General features: G+C 39.8%; 9 protein-coding genes across 9 annotated transcripts; 4 read left to right on the forward strand and 5 right to left on the reverse strand.

Moving 5' to 3' along the window:
* Positions 1-321: 321 nt before the first annotated feature.
* On the reverse strand, positions 322-3,952 carry JH06_4347 (hypothetical protein; the record flags this gene model as incomplete). The annotated part of the gene is made up of 13 exons (XM_014671852.1): positions 322-454; positions 483-730; positions 761-928; positions 958-1,018; positions 1,048-1,114; positions 1,145-1,313; positions 1,344-1,447; positions 1,479-2,329; positions 2,358-2,920; positions 2,951-3,099; positions 3,128-3,227; positions 3,260-3,351; positions 3,382-3,952. The coding sequence occupies 13 exons, from the start codon at positions 3,950-3,952 to the stop codon at positions 322-324; spliced, it is 3,276 nt and encodes a 1,091-aa protein (XP_014527338.1).
* Positions 3,953-4,977: 1,025 nt separating this feature from the next.
* Positions 4,978-5,451, forward strand: JH06_4348 (homoserine dehydrogenase; the record flags this gene model as incomplete). The annotated part of the gene is made up of 4 exons (XM_014671853.1): positions 4,978-5,029; positions 5,061-5,134; positions 5,164-5,239; positions 5,270-5,451. The coding sequence occupies 4 exons, from the start codon at positions 4,978-4,980 to the stop codon at positions 5,449-5,451; spliced, it is 384 nt and encodes a 127-aa protein (XP_014527339.1).
* A 137-nt stretch (positions 5,452-5,588) lies between these two features.
* Positions 5,589-6,435, forward strand: JH06_4349 (homoserine dehydrogenase; the record flags this gene model as incomplete). Its single annotated transcript, XM_014671854.1, has 5 exons — positions 5,589-5,688; positions 5,719-5,794; positions 5,825-5,975; positions 6,004-6,105; positions 6,136-6,435. 5 exons carry the CDS (start codon positions 5,589-5,591, stop codon positions 6,433-6,435), a joined length of 729 nt encoding a protein of 242 aa, XP_014527340.1.
* A 74-nt stretch (positions 6,436-6,509) lies between these two features.
* JH06_4350 (hypothetical protein) lies at positions 6,510-8,657 on the reverse strand (the record flags this gene model as incomplete). The annotated part of the gene is made up of 13 exons (XM_014671855.1): positions 6,510-6,682; positions 6,713-6,869; positions 6,899-7,122; positions 7,154-7,289; positions 7,319-7,390; positions 7,420-7,710; positions 7,741-7,929; positions 7,962-8,159; positions 8,190-8,265; positions 8,296-8,336; positions 8,368-8,392; positions 8,424-8,455; positions 8,487-8,657. The coding sequence occupies 13 exons, from the start codon at positions 8,655-8,657 to the stop codon at positions 6,510-6,512; spliced, it is 1,785 nt and encodes a 594-aa protein (XP_014527341.1).
* A 167-nt stretch (positions 8,658-8,824) lies between these two features.
* Positions 8,825-9,867, forward strand: JH06_4351 (hypothetical protein; the record flags this gene model as incomplete). Its single annotated transcript, XM_014671856.1, has 5 exons — positions 8,825-8,930; positions 8,965-9,108; positions 9,142-9,249; positions 9,281-9,522; positions 9,553-9,867. The coding sequence occupies 5 exons, from the start codon at positions 8,825-8,827 to the stop codon at positions 9,865-9,867; spliced, it is 915 nt and encodes a 304-aa protein (XP_014527342.1).
* Positions 9,868-9,884: 17 nt separating this feature from the next.
* Positions 9,885-10,484, reverse strand: JH06_3254 (cation diffusion facilitator family; the record flags this gene model as incomplete). Its single annotated transcript, XM_014671844.1, has 4 exons — positions 9,885-10,056; positions 10,087-10,208; positions 10,239-10,346; positions 10,377-10,484. 4 exons carry the CDS (start codon positions 10,482-10,484, stop codon positions 9,885-9,887), a joined length of 510 nt encoding a protein of 169 aa, XP_014527330.1.
* Positions 10,485-10,761: 277 nt separating this feature from the next.
* JH06_3255 (metal transporter) lies at positions 10,762-11,147 on the reverse strand (the record flags this gene model as incomplete). The annotated part of the gene is made up of 2 exons (XM_014671845.1): positions 10,762-10,905; positions 10,938-11,147. 2 exons carry the CDS (start codon positions 11,145-11,147, stop codon positions 10,762-10,764), a joined length of 354 nt encoding a protein of 117 aa, XP_014527331.1.
* Positions 11,148-14,417: 3,270 nt separating this feature from the next.
* On the reverse strand, positions 14,418-15,471 carry JH06_3256 (hypothetical protein; the record flags this gene model as incomplete). Its single annotated transcript, XM_014671846.1, has 6 exons — positions 14,418-14,609; positions 14,640-14,685; positions 14,715-14,924; positions 14,956-15,018; positions 15,049-15,144; positions 15,176-15,471. 6 exons carry the CDS (start codon positions 15,469-15,471, stop codon positions 14,418-14,420), a joined length of 903 nt encoding a protein of 300 aa, XP_014527332.1.
* A 76-nt stretch (positions 15,472-15,547) lies between these two features.
* Positions 15,548-17,198, forward strand: JH06_3257 (methionine-tRNA ligase; the record flags this gene model as incomplete). The annotated part of the gene is made up of 8 exons (XM_014671847.1): positions 15,548-15,613; positions 15,644-15,735; positions 15,767-16,136; positions 16,167-16,280; positions 16,310-16,421; positions 16,450-16,581; positions 16,612-16,739; positions 16,770-17,198. The coding sequence occupies 8 exons, from the start codon at positions 15,548-15,550 to the stop codon at positions 17,196-17,198; spliced, it is 1,443 nt and encodes a 480-aa protein (XP_014527333.1).
* Between the last annotated feature and the right edge of the window lie 362 nt (positions 17,199-17,560).

Here is a 17,560-nt window from a genome sequence, read left to right on the forward strand (position 1 = left end):
TCCTTGATTTCTTCGGCTCCATCCACTTCCTAATCACTAAACATATATTCAACAAAACAAACTTGGAGGTTCCGAGTGATAATTTCGAACTTTTCCTCTGGTGTTAGCTTTCGGGACAAATCGATGTTTCCTATTCATCAATGCAAAGGAGTGTATTTACTTGATACTGTAGACTTTCCTTCCATTAGATAAAGAAATAATGAAAGGTATACCCAATTACAACTTTGGAGTGCGAACGATATTTTCCTGGAAACTTCTTATCATGTAGATTCTCCAATTATCCATTCTTCAATGAATTCTATTAGAAAACATGAATAGTAACTAAAGTATAAAAATATACTCGTTCGATAATTGTTTCAACCGCAGTAACTCCTCAGTATCTTCTCCTTCCCAATACCCTAGCATAACATTGACAACTTCCATGAGGAAGGATCCTTGATTCAACGAAGGGAATCTACCTTACAATCTCATTCCAAACCTACATGCGTTGAAATGTGTCAGAATAATAGATTTCCAACACAGTAACGATAAACTGTGTCAAATTCGTGATTTGCTCCTTTCCTTCCATTTCCACTTCATGCCATAAATTCAATAGAAAATGAGAAAACCCATCATTGGATAGGAGTTGTGGCTTGATCAAATAGAGTAGATAGATGGCTAAGGCACGTTGCTTGTAAGAATCATTCAAAGCTCGAATGGTTGCCTTGTTAATGGTATGATAACACAATGGCTTTGAATCATTAGAATCAGTCAAATCTACTTCACTCAAAGGGATTCTCAAGGAATGAAGACGAAGAGTAATTCGACATAGTTCCTTCATTAACTGTCCTAATTGATCATTCTTAGGGAAATAAATGATTGTATCAGATAACAGAGACGGAATCATAGAAACCAAAGTCTGAAGACTAGAATGATCTCCTGTGGAATTCTAATTATCATTGAGGATACTTAACATACAGGGAGATTACTATAAATAGACTTCAAACACATGATACATGTAGACAAACCATTATTCACACTACTGTCAAAATTCATTCCAAATTCTACAATTCCAAAAATCGCTTTTCATAAAACAATGCATAACACTGTTGTTGCAAATACTGATAGTCATCCACTATCTCTCACCATTCCTATTCAATCCTACAAATCTCTTTCAATAATTGTCGAATATGAACAATCAATTGAAGTGAAGCCTGAATACCAATAGAATGATGAGAATTTGCGTTAAATTCAGCAATATGTTTGGCAATTTCCGTCTTTGTATATCGTTCGTGTATTAGAATCAGATTCCTCTGCTTTCGACCTTCCTCAAACTATTTCTCATTCAAATTGTTATGTCAAACGATTCGAGCTATCTTCTGGTGAATGATATCTCGTAAGATCGCATATCGTTCTTTCAGAATGATCAAATGAATCACATGTTGAGTCCATGATTCTCCACGACTCTCTACTCCTAATAAGATTCATTCCATTCTTACGAAAATATGAGAGAGTGAGCAAAGAGGTGCTTCCTTCTTCACATACACGTTTGCTCACACTCTCACTCACATTCTTAAGAATGATGGATTCGACATGAGTTTGCAAAACCTGGAAATTCGTCTCAACATTTGGAATTGTTGGATCAAATGATTCTTTCTCTTCATAAAGAGTCGACACAAATTCCTCATATTTTGGGTATTCCTGTTTCATGATCGAATTTATGTTTTCAATGGTAATGGTCTTGCCTTCTTGTTGAAGAAGGAATACTGTCAGCATTCGAAGGAATTCGTATTCCTGAGAATGTTGACTGGCAAATGAAGCTAAGAGATTCTGACTGCGATTCTCCATCATGAAATAGAGAGGGTCTCCATTCTTAGAGATATCTCCGACCAGATTCACATCACGAGGTCGAATCTTACGTGTGGAATTTGGTATAACATTCCCACGGGGATTATCGAGAATGGAAACAGTGGAACTAGAAGTTGTAAGAAGGTCTCCGAAAGCTTCAGAAAAGGACTGAAGAAGGAATAGGAGAGAACGAGAAGTCAAGAAGGAAGGAGTGACTGCTTCTGGAATCGACAAAATAGGAAGGAAATCCGAAGATGAAACTCCTGTCAACTGAAAGATCTCCTCGGTGAGAACCTGAATCACCAGATCATGAACCTCCAGTGAACCCTTGATAGACAAGTAATACTTGGTAATACAAGACAGAGCTTGGGAGAGCGATGCAGTCTGTTTTATCATTCCTGGAGTAGTAAAACAGAAATACTGACTAATCCACAGAAGAAATAGAGAATATGAATCCGAATTCCAGGCTATTTCTGCCATTCCAATAATATCCATGGTTTGTCTACATGATTATTCAATGAAGAGAATACGGAATGAAGAATGAATTGACAGGCAGCAGATGGCTTTCTGATCCCAACTGTGAGATTGACCAGAATGGTGAGAATGTAATGAATCCCAGCAACTTGGCAGCCAGTCGTTGAAAGGCAACACGATGGAGCAAATGAGATGAGTCCTGCTTTGAGAAGAGAGAGTGCTGAAGAGTAATCACCGAAGTCAACTCACTAGCAAGATAGAGTGGAATAAGGCTATCACCACTGTAATACACAAAGAAGGCAAAAAAACCTTGCTTTTCTGGAAATACAAGATTCATACAATCTTCCACCTCCTTCAGATTCTTCAAAGAGACAACTGTCTCTCGTCGCATACGCAATAGAACACTTTGAAGACGGAGAGAATCTTCTTCAGAGGGAGTGGTTTTCAATATCTCTAATGCTGAAGGAAGAGTAAACTGAAAGAGTTCTTCGAGAAGTAAATGGGCAATAAACGGCATATTTTCTGGACCTGCAATACTGCCTAATTTGGTCTTGATTTCAATTTTCATTCGTTCCTTCAGTTGCTCCAGTTCTTTCATACTAACACTTCTAACACAATCCTAATCATGATATACTGTTCCAAGACTTACATCATAAGCACGGGACAATCCTAAGATCCAATCCATAGTCTTTTGTCGACTGATGAAGATCAATTGTTCTTGAGGAGAAATGAATGACAATTTCGACTCAGTAGATAGTCGTTGCAAATGAAATTGGTCTGCAGAACAAGGAGTAAAAACTAGATTAGAAGGAATTAGAGATGCTACAGTCAGGAGGAAAGGAATCTGATGATGGGAGAGATGGCAGAAGTTCAGGAAGGAATTGGGCAACGACATGGAGATGTTGAAGACTATCAATTATGGATGGCTAGGGAATCAGAATGAAGGTGTTAATGTTACCGGAAGAATAGAAGTCATGTTTCGAATCATGGTCAGAGATTGAACAGCGAATTGAAACACATTGACAGGTTGGAGAAACAGAGGTTCAGTCACTAGGAATCAAAAAAGACTCGTTTAAATACATTTCGGGAGGGATCGCCAGGGTTCAAAGGAAGCAAGCCATCGATCATGAGCATAGGTAATGAAGAGACCGCATTGAAGTAATTTGAGAAGAAGATCAAGCTGGGAAAGAAGGGACCGTGAGAAGGGACTGAACGTGATGGCTGAATAGAGAAGGGAGATGCGATTGATGGATGGAAGAATGAGAAATTGATCTGGATTGACGGGTGTCACTGATATGATCTCTTCTTCACTCTCGTTACAACGGTGATTACTAAGAGAGAATCGACATGGAGAAATCGAAAGTGGTTGGCTGGAGTGAACAGGTGTCGATGGAGCTTTGGGAGGAGTTGAAGGGGGATTAGTAGGTGTAACAGTGAATTGAGAAGGAGTGCTAGAGACAAGAGAGGGTTGATAGGATGATCGAACACGACGAGGAGGTGTGGAAGGAGCTGGAGTGGAAAAAGCTGGAATAGAATCACCTTTTAGACCTTGATCCATTCGATGGGATAATTCGATCATACGTTCCGAAGAACACTCCATAAGTAGAGGAGAAGAAGCAGAGGAAAACGAACTCTTCGGGATAAACGGCATACTCGATACAGATCTAGAAGATTAAAAAGAAATACTAGTTAGACAAAGAAGAAGGACGGATCTTGCGAAGAGGAACATCCTTCTTGGTTTCCTTCACTAACTGTTTTTGCAGAGAATAGTATCGGTTCTACAAATAAATATTATAATCCTATTCCCACCAATTCTCGAGAATGAACTCCATACACAGCCTCTGTATCCTGTCGAATGTTCCTGATTATAACATCACATAACTATAACTAAAAAGAGGATGTATTCAACACATCTTGTAGCATTGTGGGATTCTGGATAATGTAACTGATACTATATTCCTTGGATCCTTCGAGGTCTGAAGGACAGTTCTGATGAAGATATGTCCTCTAGAATCAAGTTCCAGCAAAAGCACAAACCAGAGGCTCAGAAACGACAACTGCGTCACAAAACTCCCAGATATCGAGATTACCTGTAAGCAAATCTCGATAAATACTGTCATAGCTGCGAATGCGATCGAGCTTACGAGGACTTACAAAATTCATCACAACGATGTTTCAAGGTTAGTAAGTCACTCAAATGAGAAAACTACAAGTTCCTGATAATGTGATTTGTTGTTCAAGTATTGTTAGTTTCAAAATGGTGTTAGTCACTCGTTAAGTCTTCAAGAAAATGAGTCTCCTTAGTTTCTGGTGTGTCTGGAAAATGGTTATTAGGTCAGTATGACAAAAAAGGGCCCAAAAAGAAGGCTCAATTATGGAATCACTTTTTCTACTATGTTGTGTATCCTTCAGGTAGGATTATGTCTAAATATGGGAGATGCCATCTATACTGCCCATTTAGAACTCTTTCTAGACAGGGAAACAAGGATGGCTAAAGACAGATGAAACTCTATGAATGGAGCTGTTGATAACTCCAAGCGATGAGATTGCATCAATACTCATGGTTTGTAGGTGTAGTTAGGTTGTTTGCGCTTTCTATCAGTTCTGTTTGTTGGTAATCACTCAACCCAAGACACAAAGGACACAGATGCAATTCCTCAAATAATTGTGGAATTGATGGTAGAAACAGTTTACCTTGGCCTTATCGGATGTGGAACAGTTGGTGGAGGTAGTCATGTGCTTTGAGATTGAGAATGCAGGTGTTTATGAAATCTTGAAGAAACAACAGGATCAGTTTTTGCAACGATATGGAAAGGAATATATCGTCAAAACAGTAAGATTGATAAGATTCTTGAATTGCAGATCTGTGTGAAACATGTGGATAAGAAAAGAGATGTGGAAATTGATCCAACGACTAAAATTGTGGACGATTACATGAGTAATTCGTTGCTTTACCTCATGAGTCTAGTCATTTTGGACGATCCTGATATTTCAATTGTTATCGAACTCATTGGAGGAACTACAGATGCTTGGACGATTATGCAAGAGTGTTTTAAGCGTGGAAAGCACATCATTACATATCCAGAAACAGAACTAATCGAAGGGTCCTTTATTGAACTGGAAACAAAGCCTTGCTATCGAATCGGATGAATGATATTGAGAATCTGTTGAAGTCATATCCAACGGTTCATCTTGGTTTCGAAGCAACCGTCGGTGGAGGAACGCCAATCCTTCACACCCTTCAAACATACTATAACTCGGATGATATTCAAGTTATTAAGGGCATCATGAATGGATCAACGAATTTTATTCTTAGTAAGTTGTTATTAGAAGGAAGATCCTATAAGCAAGTATATGAGGAAGCAACACGATTGGGTTACTTGGAAGGTAAATGAATCTTGCAATGTTGATTGCTAGGTGATCCAAGTTATGATATTGAAGGAAAGGATGCTAGAAGCAAGCTAATGATTTTAAATCGATTGGCATTCGGAGTGTAACTGTAGTTGGAATTTGTAAGGAATAGGGTTTCAGAAGAAGATAATATTGTTAGTATTGGTATTGATGCTATTACAGGTGATGAGATGAAATATTGGAATAGTCGTGGATATGTTATAAAACTACTTGGATATTCTTCAAAACAAGAAGATGGTTCTATTTCCAGTTGTGTAATTCCAGTAGTAGTATGATAGTATTTTGATGTAGACATTGATTCCTCAGAGTAATTCTCTGGCTGGTATTCATTATGCAAATAACATTATTCAGATTTCTAGCCGGGATATGGAAGAAGTATCAGTGATTGGATCAGTTGGATAAGGAGGGTTGAATAAGTGATAGGGAGCAGGAAGATATCCAACAGCAAATTCAGTAATAACAGATCTTCTCTATATCAGCAATCATGAGTTTGTGAATGCAGCTGTGTGGCCAGCACGACAAGACCGCAAAGTCCATTCATCAGTTCGAGGTACATTCTTGTTTCGAGTTGGTGTGGAACTAACAACTCTGGAAGATACAACACTTGATGAAGCGATGGCTCAACGAGATGCCTTATTAAATGGTTCATCTAACAAAGCTATGTTTATGATGCGACTGTATTCTGTTTGTAACAAACATCACAATATATCGAACAACTCTTAGATGATCCATTTCTATGGATACGAGTGATACGATAACGTTTGCTTTCATAGACCACTGTGTCTTCTGTCTATTCATCATTCTCTCATAATCATTATTACAGGGGAAGCACGTTTCATTGAAATCTTAGTGGGTTCAGTCACTTTCACTCCACAAATACGTTCATACTCATCAAAGTGACTCAATTTGAATTGATAGAATGGAATCTTCAATGACTCAGAATTCATTACTTGACTCACATCAACCTCTTCTAATCATTATTCGTTCTTCTCATTCTCACTCTTTCCTTGTTCCCATAATTGGTATCCAGCTTCACATGAATTTGATGAAGGGAACTTCAACAGACAATATGAATCATTAACCCATATGACTTGTAGTTTCTCATCTCCAATCAACACATCACGGAAGCTGTTCAACCAATGGACTGTCTTTGTTTCCTACTCTCAATCCTATCAACCATACCTACTAGTGGGAACTCACTTGCAAGCAATACTGTACTCATGGACGTCTCCTGTAATTCCTTCTGACGTTGCTCATAGAGATCCTCACGAAGAGGTAAACCATAGGGAATGGTGTACATATTCACAGTATTCATTTCAGCTTGGAATTGAGCAGGGACCTTGACTAACGAATTCTTGACAAAATCTTGAGGAAGATCGGAATTCCAGAAGTTGTCCAAATGACTCAATTCTACAAATCACAGCGGAATACACATATCAACCTTGTGTATTCAGTCCCAGCACGGTTGCAATGCGTAAAAGAACATCTCCTGTCATGTATGCATCATAGCCTGCATCATGAGCCTGCTTGTTTTCTGCACTGAGTTGTTGAACTGTAGGAGGGGTTGATAACTGCATCTATTGTGAAGAGATGAAAGAATGATTACTGCTTTGTAGACATTCTCGAGCGAAAGAGAGTCAGGAAGCATATCAAGAAGTGATTTAAGACGAAGAATGTTCTAGAATTACAGCGCAACGACACATGTACTCGAACATCTACAATGAGAGGAAAATCGGTTCGAAGTCGACGTAAGAATTCCGAACATGTTTCAGGAAGTTTATCAATACACCAATGGTAGAGAAACATGATATCATTCATCATCTCGAAACCAATGAGAGGTAAATGCTTTCCAGAAATCAACTCAAGAACACGACGAATTCCAACAAGTTTTGTAACTTCTTGAACTCGAAGTTCCTGTACTCCCATCTTTGTAGTATTCTGATCTTCTGTAGAAGAGTTGAAGATGACACGAAGACGACGTGAACTCTTTTTACACTCCTAAAAATGAAATATAACACATATTCAGACTTGGTTATCTTCATCGAGTTTTACAACGGTTAACAGGCTTCCATAGGTTTGTTCAACTTCTTGATAAATTAGACGACGATAGTATGCGTTCACAGGATCCAAGACAAGATAATACTTTCCATCTCGTTGGGGCAACGCCTGACGCTCTTCATCGGAACCTTTTTGAATGACGTCCAGCCAATTCTGGATCTAGAGATCAAACATCCAAGATGATCATGTACGCGATCAATAACAACCTTCAGAGTCTTCACATTGGAGTGAGTAACTTCAATCTTATCGTCAGGACTCGTGTGTGTCTTTGTATTTGCGATCTCATCAAGAAGGCGCTTCTCATCGTCACGACGAAGCGAAGAGATTCCATGAATGAAACTCTTATTAAAATCGAAGTGGTTTGATTTTAAAAAGGCAATTGTACCAGGCTACGATTGAAACGATTCAAAGAAGAGTACACGAATAGAGATTACTTCATCTAGACTGCTGTGAGAGTATGGACTCAGATAGAAGACAAAAACCGTTGCATCCCATCTACACATTACTAAGAGAGAACTCAACCACCTTGATTCTTTCTCATTAAACTTGAAACAACTCAGACCAAGCTACATATCAACAGAATAAGACAACAAGAACTTGAAGAGGAAAGAATGATTCAACTCTATACATCAAGAGCAAGTGAACAAACCTACCCTTGCTTCATCTTTGCATATCGCGTCTCAAACTAGTCGTAAATGAACGAATGAACTGTTCACAGTGTCTACAGAAACCGCCTTATGACTCGATTTCATTTCCAGACCAGTAAACTCCATATCCATAGCCGCAAAAGCACTCTCAAAAATCACCTTCTGAATGTGTGGGAATTCTGCTTCGAAATTCTCATCCGTAACTTCAATAACTGCTCCCGTCGATGCTACCTCCGTCATATGTATGAATCTATAAGAATAAAATCAGCGCTAGCAACGGGGATTCCAAGATTCTACGGTCTTCTCTTTCTAGGTTTTCATCTGGCGATTGTTCCTTAATTATCAACCGTAGGATTTGGATAGTAGGGTAGATTGATTTGATAGAGCTTTATTTTGCAAATATTGAAATGGAGGCTGTGCTGAAGTCTTTTGGAAAGATGTGCAAAGGCATGGGAAAGGCCATTGATCGATGGGGTGTATCAATGGAGGGACGATGTGCTGTGAAGGAAGAGCGTATTTAATTGTTCATAGCTGTCTCATTATCTAGTTCTTCCTTCCTCTCGTGTTTTGAAGTATGGAGTTGGCACTCCTTGTACTTCGAATGCAGCATATGTTGCCACCTCAGCAACTATCTCGGGCGACGTGTCCCTGGGAAACAACACTTCTATCGGTTATGGAGCTGTTTTGAGAGGTAGAAATCCACTTTAGAAGAGTAACTGAATAGCTGATTTAGCTGGAATAAAGATTGGAGACCAGAGTCATATTAAGGATAATGTGGTCATTCATGTTGACTACTCGTTACCAACAGTGATCGGAAACAATACTGTGATCGGTAGAGACTTTTCTATGATGTAATGTGATAGACAACGGAGCCATCATTCATGCCTGCACAATCGATGACAACTGTCTGATTGGTGAAGGTGTTACTGTTCTCGATGGAGCTCATATCTGTGAAGGTGCAGCTATTGTTCCTGGCTCTGTAGTAACTCCACGCAAGACTGTCGGAATGGGTGAAGTGTGGGCAGGAATCCCTGCTCGTAAGGTGCGTGATCTGACTGCAGCTGAGAAGGCAGAGATCCAACAGTTATGTGTATCTCTTTCAGAGGTCATTGTAGAATGAAGGATTGATGAGTAGACTGCTCAGAAGCATGCTACAGAGACGAATAAGTCGTATGAGGATCTGTTAGTGGATGCAGCTGATGCTGAAGACAAGCGTATTCGTGATATCACCTATGCCTACAATCCGAATCCCAACACTGTCCATCCTGAACGTCGTGGTCTCATCTATGATCGTCTGCCTCCTGAGTTCGATGACGAGGATGACACTCCTGCTGTGGTGCCTCGTCCAGATGCCCGTGAACTGCAGGATTTGACGTATGATGTGGTGAGTGTGGATGAGGAGGAATTTGCCAAGTTGCCTCACCTTCCTGACCATGAATTGAAGCATTAAGTATAAAGCAACATAATTCATTTATTGTTCTGCTGTTTGTTACAAACATGAGAATGCTCTTCTTCAAAGTCAATGACAACCGATTGCATATTGTGAATTTCGTGTAAATGACGTTTCATTGCTTCTTTTACGTCCAAGACCTGTTTTAATGTCACAGAATCATCAATGTGGAGTTCAACAACAGTATGACTACAGTTCATTATTCTCCTCCAATTCTACATGTGAGGACCAGCTTTTCTGGCTAGAATATTCTTGATACGGATGTGTTGAGCAATATCTCCTTCCAAGGCTTCTGATGCTTCTTCTTTGATAGTCGCTAAACTCTTATCATCGACAGATAGCTATTCGTCATCTCTCTTTATGAATCACACATCCATCAATTCCTTGAACGAATCCCATCCCACAGTGACTCCAGTCTTCAACACTACAAAGCCGACAGCAGCTCCTGCTACTGGATCTAACCAGGGAATACCAATGAACTACCTATCATTCTTCATGTCAAATCCAACTCTACCAGAGAGACCCACCAATGCAACGATTGCTGTAAGTGCATCGACTCGGTGATGCCATGCATTTGCCTTCAACACACTACTATCAGTTTTACGAGCGATCTTCATAGTAGCTTGGAAAAACCATTCTTTTAGCCCAACAGAAGCAAGAAGAATGCCAACACCCAACGAATCAAGTAGTTTGCTGTTGGAGAGAACCAAGCTGGTACCATGAGAATGAGCAACACCAGCAGCATGAACAACTTCAGGATGAGCAAGATATATTGAAGAAAAGACATCCCAAGCGTATTAGTTAAGGGTTCTACTACAATAGTGGCAAAGATATTTGTCCAAGAACTGCTACTGATGTTCCAACCAGGATTCCCGAAACTACAAGGCTTGAAACCTATGCATTATGGAAACCACTCTCTTTCACTGTTTCCAATTTTCCATATCCATATATCCACCGTTTATTTGGTGGTCGACGACTGAAACTCACGGTTCCTAAAGTGACAAAGTCTGAAATCATATCAGACAGAGAATGGACGGCCTATTCAAGTGAAATCCATCGTGTGTATGTACTTCAGCAAGAACTGAAGCAGAATTCATGGCATAACCTAACACAGCCTTCGTTGCTGTTAGAACCACGTTTAAACCCAAACCCCAATATGTAATTCGTTTCATTTCTTTGGTCTGCATAATTGGATCGTCTGCTGCACCTCCATGATCTCCGTGAAAACGCTTCGATCTCTTTACAATCACGTAGAACGTAACACACATACGGGTGTGCATGGCGAATTGAATCGCTGTTGCGAGTATGATCCCGCATGAGAGAACGGATGATTTGAGTAGAATCGCTTTGTCCCGCTGGTAACGACAAGGACCAATGTCCTTTGTGCTAGTGGCTTCGACAGGGAAGTGAAATGGACCCTGGACAACATTATTGTAAGATTTGATATGACCGAAAAAACAAGAGTATTTTTTGTCATCCAACAAAATCTGCAGTATTATTGGACTTTAGCAACGATGAACGTGTCAAGTCATCGGATCGTCTATCTGCATGATTCCGAGTTACAGGTAGAGGATGGATTGGTTATTGAATGTAGCTTGATTTGGTCCATCTGCGCATGCTTATATCCAGTTGTTCGAAACGAACTCAGTCTGTAAATGTTGGTTTCATTGGATCTCCACTATTATCAAGACTCTTTCTTTCATCCTTCACACTTCCTGAAGGAGAGTATTTCATTTTCGTTATCTCAATATAAGACATTCTTTAGATTCTTCTAAGAATACAGTGAGTCTGTATCTGTTTCCCTTCTTTGACAAACAATCAGATATTCTGTTCTTTGATTTTTCGAATGTTGAGACAACGAATTATTATGAAATTGTACATTATTATTCTTCTGATGATTGTAGGAGAGTCTAGATCGTTTCTGTGGAGCCATTTCTACAATTCTTGTGATTTCGTTAAAGTATGGAGTCTCTTTTGATACGATTGTCAACAAGGTGAGATGTGAACGGAGTTCTGTCTCGCTTCTCATTCTCTATTATGATGTTCCTCCTCAGGAGTGTAGTTGGTCTTATCAAAAGAGTACAAAATCGTTTCTGAATCGACTTTCGGAGGATCATCAGTTATGGATTTCTTCAAACCTTCTTTCTATTTTGGTTGTTGATATTCCACCGTTAGTGTTAGCTCGACTGGGAGATGGCTGCCCTCGTACCTATATGGAGCAGTCAGTCATTGCCTTTCGTTCACTCATTCAAACTCTTCCGAATAATAGTTTGATTCCAACACATCGATTTCTGTCTCAGCTACCATTTATCCTACAGAATCTGAAGAAGGGTCTATCTATAACTCAGCCCGAGATTCTTAGGGAAGTCGCAAAATCGTTACAAATACCGTCAGGACATATTCGAAGTATCTTCCGCTCCTTGTGGCGTGTCTTGTGTCCAGAACCCTCTCTATCATTGTCGCATCCAGTGTTTGGAGATGACTATTATTTGCGCGTTCAAGAACGATGCGATTTGTGTGAGTTGGTAGTCATTCTGTATGTAGCGGCTCGATTGCGGCATTGTTGGTTTGAAGCTCTTCCAATTACTGAAGTTGAATTCTGTGGCTATGTTAATTATAGTGGAGAAAGTGTTTGAAAGATTGTTCCAAGGTCTTATTCAATGAGATTGAATCTGTTTCTCCATGCAAAGCAATCCTTCGAATCGATCGAGAGAATAAAGAATATGGAATTCTCGAGGTTCAGAATCGAGATTTCTTCTGTCGGAGTGAACAGTTGAATCGAATGCATGAATCTAGCTTTGAGATCATATATAGTGAATATCTACCATGCATTTGCAATTATCAGAATCATGATCAACATCATAGTGTTTTTCCTGTTATTCATTCGTTGTTTTCATGAACTTTCGTAATGAATAGAAATTGGTTCCGAACAAAGGACGACTTCAGCTGGAGTGGAGAATTCACTGGTGACTTTCTATCTCATCTCTCGCATTTGGAATTTTTTGAACGAGTTGAAAGTGAAACAAAGCGACCTGACAACGAGCGCTTGTATCAATTAGTGTATTTGGCGAAGCAACATTGTACGGCTCGTCAATCGATTTCTGTATCATTTTCTTCTTGTTTATTCTGTAGGTGTGCAACGAAGAGCAAATCCCCTCGCTGCAATCCCAAACTCCCAATGCGCTGTTTATTCCATTTTGCTTGCTCTGTTTCCAGCCAATTCGAGGGATTGAACCTGTTTCGATGAACTCGCAATCGGCGTGGTCAGTTGGTGGCAATCCTCACAACGAAGAGTACAGTCACTTTCAGGGCGATTGGATGCTTCAGAAGATTTATTTCGTTGAATGCATGAATTGTACACGTCATTCGATGAAACTTTACTCCAAACGAGCCGATGTGTTTTCTATTGATGGAGTGCCATCTTCATTTATTTCGACGTTTTCTTGTATTCCACTCTGTCCACTGTGTTGTCGAGTTCTCCAATATGAGTCTTTAACGGATTCTTCGAAACATGTGCCTGTAGTTGCGGATTCTTCTCATCGACGAATGGCTGCTTTGAGTGGGTATATGACACGAAGAGTAATTCTCTTGGTGAGTGATGATAACTAGTTGGACGAAGTCGAGCGGAAGAGACAGTGGTCACTGGTTAAGAACTAAATTCTCTTTATGTATATGGGTTTTTGTGAGTCTGTTTCTTGGTAACCTGAAAAAAGGATATGGAGGATTTGAGGTACATATCAAAGACAATTTGGTTTGAATGTTTGCTGTCAGTCCGGCAGCCGAAATAGCAATAAATATGGCTATAGAGCTGGCCAAAATGAACGAAACAATTCATGTCCTTCCTTCGTTCATTCAATATGTGAAGGACAAGTATCAGGACTTCCCAGCGGACTATGAGAATTCAAGTCATTTGCAACGACATTCTACAGGTTTATTGGAAAGGAAACTGGTTAATTACTTGATTCAACTAGCAGCATTTAAATGCTCCCAATTCAACTGCCAAATTGCATCTCAAGTGATGGTACTACTGGGTTACGAGAGTTATCAGATCCGCTCCCATCGTTTCCGTCAGAAAGTGGAGAATTATTTGCGAAAACAACGGAAAACTGGAGGAGGTGTCCCTCCATCGTCAAGGGCTACTTCGAAAAAGAAACAGACTATGGATGAACCATCATCTGTCGCTTCAAAAACCGATACTGCTTCTACAGGCAGTGGAAGTACGGACGAAGATATAGCCGAACCGTTATATCCCCATTTTCGAGGTCAAACAGAAAAGCCAACGCGTTGTAGGTGTTTGGATGAGTTTTGAGCCACATAGATCGCTTTTAGTCCATTGATGTGCGTCTTGATTGTGTTGTGTTTACTGTGGTTATTCTGAGTTATTTATTCTGTTTGTATCAAACACAACAGATTACAGCAGTAAAGGAATCAAGAATGTTTCGACAGATTGTTTGACGACTTTCCATCTTGATATCCGCGAAATAGCGAAGTCGCACTTGGGTTGCCACTATCGGAATTAGTGTTCTCACTGTAATTATTTCTCAATATGCTTACTCGATGTGGCGAGGTAACACAAATGTCTTTCCATCGATCAAGGCAGAAAGACATGCTGTTGTGATGAAGAAGTTGAGCGAATTCCGAGGTGAGAAGGAAACAACCATCGGATGTTGACGGATTGCCACTATCAATTCTACAATTCGTTGTCTTATGTCCAAGCTCATATAGATCCTAGGAACATTCATCTAGGCTTCATCTCCTTCAATGTTGTATACCTTAATTTCTCTCAGCTCATCAACACTCAACCGCAAATACATGTTTCTACGATGGAATCCAAATCTAGTGCATACCGCTTCAGTTCCTCTTCGTCTTTGTCACATGAAAGGCCGTTGTTCAGATCTTCTGTTAGCTTGGCTTGAATCTCTACAAGCCCAAGAAGATCCCAAATCGTTGACATAGACTCATCTGTGATTGTCAATGGAATACTAATATGAAAGAGATTGAGGTAAAGAGGATCCACACAACATGGATACGACAGTACAGTCATTCCTTCCGAACATCTAGTTGTAAGAGAATTCAACGTTTCAAAACGGATAGGTATACACTGCATATCGAACAGCAACAATGCAACAGAATAGGCGCTCTTGAGAGACCCTGGGCAAACTCTGTCAGTTAAAAATATACTCTATATATACATTGTAGAAGTAGGACTGAACTGGACTAGAAGCCGCGCTGAGATTGTAGGCAATCAGCACTGAACACTTGCCATGACTGATTTGGCTTTACCATAAGTATAAAAAATCATTCTTACTCTGTAACTCTCTGCACTTCTTCAATGGTTGTTGCAGTTGTAAAACAAATGGATTTGATCAATGCACCCTTGATCACAGCAGTTACAGCTCTTTCCAGAATACGTGCTGTCTGATGAGCCAAGTCTGAAGACATGTAGTCATTTGCGATTTTATCATCTGGAAAGTGCATCTCAAGAAGGATATGACTTCCCATAACCATGGATTGAATCAAACTCCACTGAAAGTTACATCGCGTATACAGATCGCCATTCTCCAAATATTCTTGAAGGTCGCCCTGAAATAAGTCATCCTCCATTGAATTTGGACGATGAAAACAGAATCAATAGTTTGTTGGTTCCTCGTTCAAATATCGGGAAACTGATTTCTATTTCATGTTGTCCCTTTCTATCAGACGATCAGTACGATCTGTGACTGGCTTACGATGGATGTCTTGTTTCGTTTCTTTTGTTTGAATAAGTGATATATAGCGTCAGTCAACTGATCCGATGGTAAAAACAATTGATACCAAAGTATGTACTCCAATCTATTACGTGAATGGAGAACCTCATATTGGTCACATGTATTACTGATTAATGGAAAGTGATTCATAGTTATAGCACAACGTTTGCTGATGCCATTGCTCGTTGGGAGAATGTTAAGGGATATTCTTCGTATCTGACAACTGGAACCGATGAGCATGGTCAAAAGGTACAGAAAGAGGCTGATAAACAGCATGTTGCAGTTCAAGCGTATTGCGACAATATCGCTATCAAATTCAAGGAAGAGTTAAGTCACTATTCTCTGAATATCGACCGATTTATTCGAACTACAGATGAGGACCACATTTCAACTGTAAAAGAGGTATGGAAATGTTTGATGGACAACGGCGATCTCTATGAAGATACTTACCGAGGATACTATTGTCGATCGGATGAAGCCTTCCTCACTCCTTCTCAAGTTTATGAACGTAATGGATCCTTTGTAGGTCAAGATTCCTGGTTTCACTTATAGTTCTGCAAAGAGAATGGGAATGTCGCCGAACTCGTTGAGGAAAGGAACTGGATGTTTCGCCTCCAGAAATACAAATCCCGATTACTCGAATTCCTTCGTACCAACCCACAATGGGTAGTTGTTCCTTCGACTCTGTATTGTAGATTACGCCTTCCTATTTTCAAAATGATGTTATTCGTATAATTGAAGAGAGTTCACCAGATTTGAGTGTGAGTCGTCCTTTATCCCGTGTTCCTTGGGCCATTCCGATAGGAGGTATCTCTCTCATAATCCTTTCATGTAGATGGAAATGGAATCTATGTGTGGATTGACGCTCTTTCTAATTATGTTACTACTAATCATGGATTGTGCTTTCATCATGTGAATCATGTTTTTGGAAAGGATATTCTAAAATTCCATGGTTATTATTATCCTTGTTTGCTAATGGCATTGAGTAAGTGTGTAGATTTATGTTGTTTCTTAGATCTCCCTCTTCCAACGAAAATGATATGTCACAACCATTGGACGATCAACGGAACGAAGATTAGTAAGAGTAAAGGGAACTTTATCCCGCTTCGTTCCATACGTGAATATGTTGCAATAAGAAATGACATTGAACTATAGATTCCAGGTGAAATGCTTCGCGCTTTCCTTTTAACGGAAAACACACTCATTCGAGATGGTGATTTTTCTCTGGAGCGTGTGTTGGGGCGAGCCAATGAATTTTCAGATATCTATGGAAACTTGGTTACGCGTTCATTAAGCAAGAATATTGCTGGACCTGTTGTGGACAATTCGTTATTCCAACCCGTTGAATTGGGTTCGAATAGTCGTTTGGATAGTCTTGTTAAAGCGGTTACAAAGGAGTATGATGCCTGCTCTTTCTCGGAAGGATTTGAATTGATAATGAAAGAACTTCGTCAGGTAAGCATTCTCCTACTCTTTCACTTTAAGATGAATCAGTTCTTTAATGATTCGCATCCATGGACAATGGCTAAGGCTATGAAGCAGGGAAATGAATCTGAATTGCAACCTCTTACAGCGATTTTGTAGGTCGTGTATCTGGATTGTGAGTTAGGAACGAAGTATGGAATTCGTTACGTGTTTGCTCCATCTTGTTGCAGCCAATCATTCCTTCCTGTAGTTCTATTCTCTTCCTTCTATTCATAGATTCCAGCAAGGCCCTTTCTATCCTTCAGATGCATTCAGATGAGTCCTTGGTTCCATTGTCTCGTCTCTCTGACCCGGTGGGTGTAATGAAATGTAGTTCAGAACGTTTGTTTAGGAAGTTATCAAAAGAAGAAGAAGGACAATTTCTTCAGCTGTGAATGTTGAGATGATAGAATTCTTGTTTATTTACGATACAATAAGAGAACCATGTTCCATTTCTTGTTCCACGGGAATTGGCATAATCT

The sequence above is a fragment of the Blastocystis sp. subtype 4 genome (genome assembly GCF_000743755.1).
Source record: "Blastocystis sp. subtype 4 strain WR1 chromosome Unknown seqid_0130, whole genome shotgun sequence".
In the NCBI taxonomy this organism is placed as follows: Eukaryota; class Bigyra; order Opalinata; family Blastocystidae; genus Blastocystis; species Blastocystis sp. subtype 4.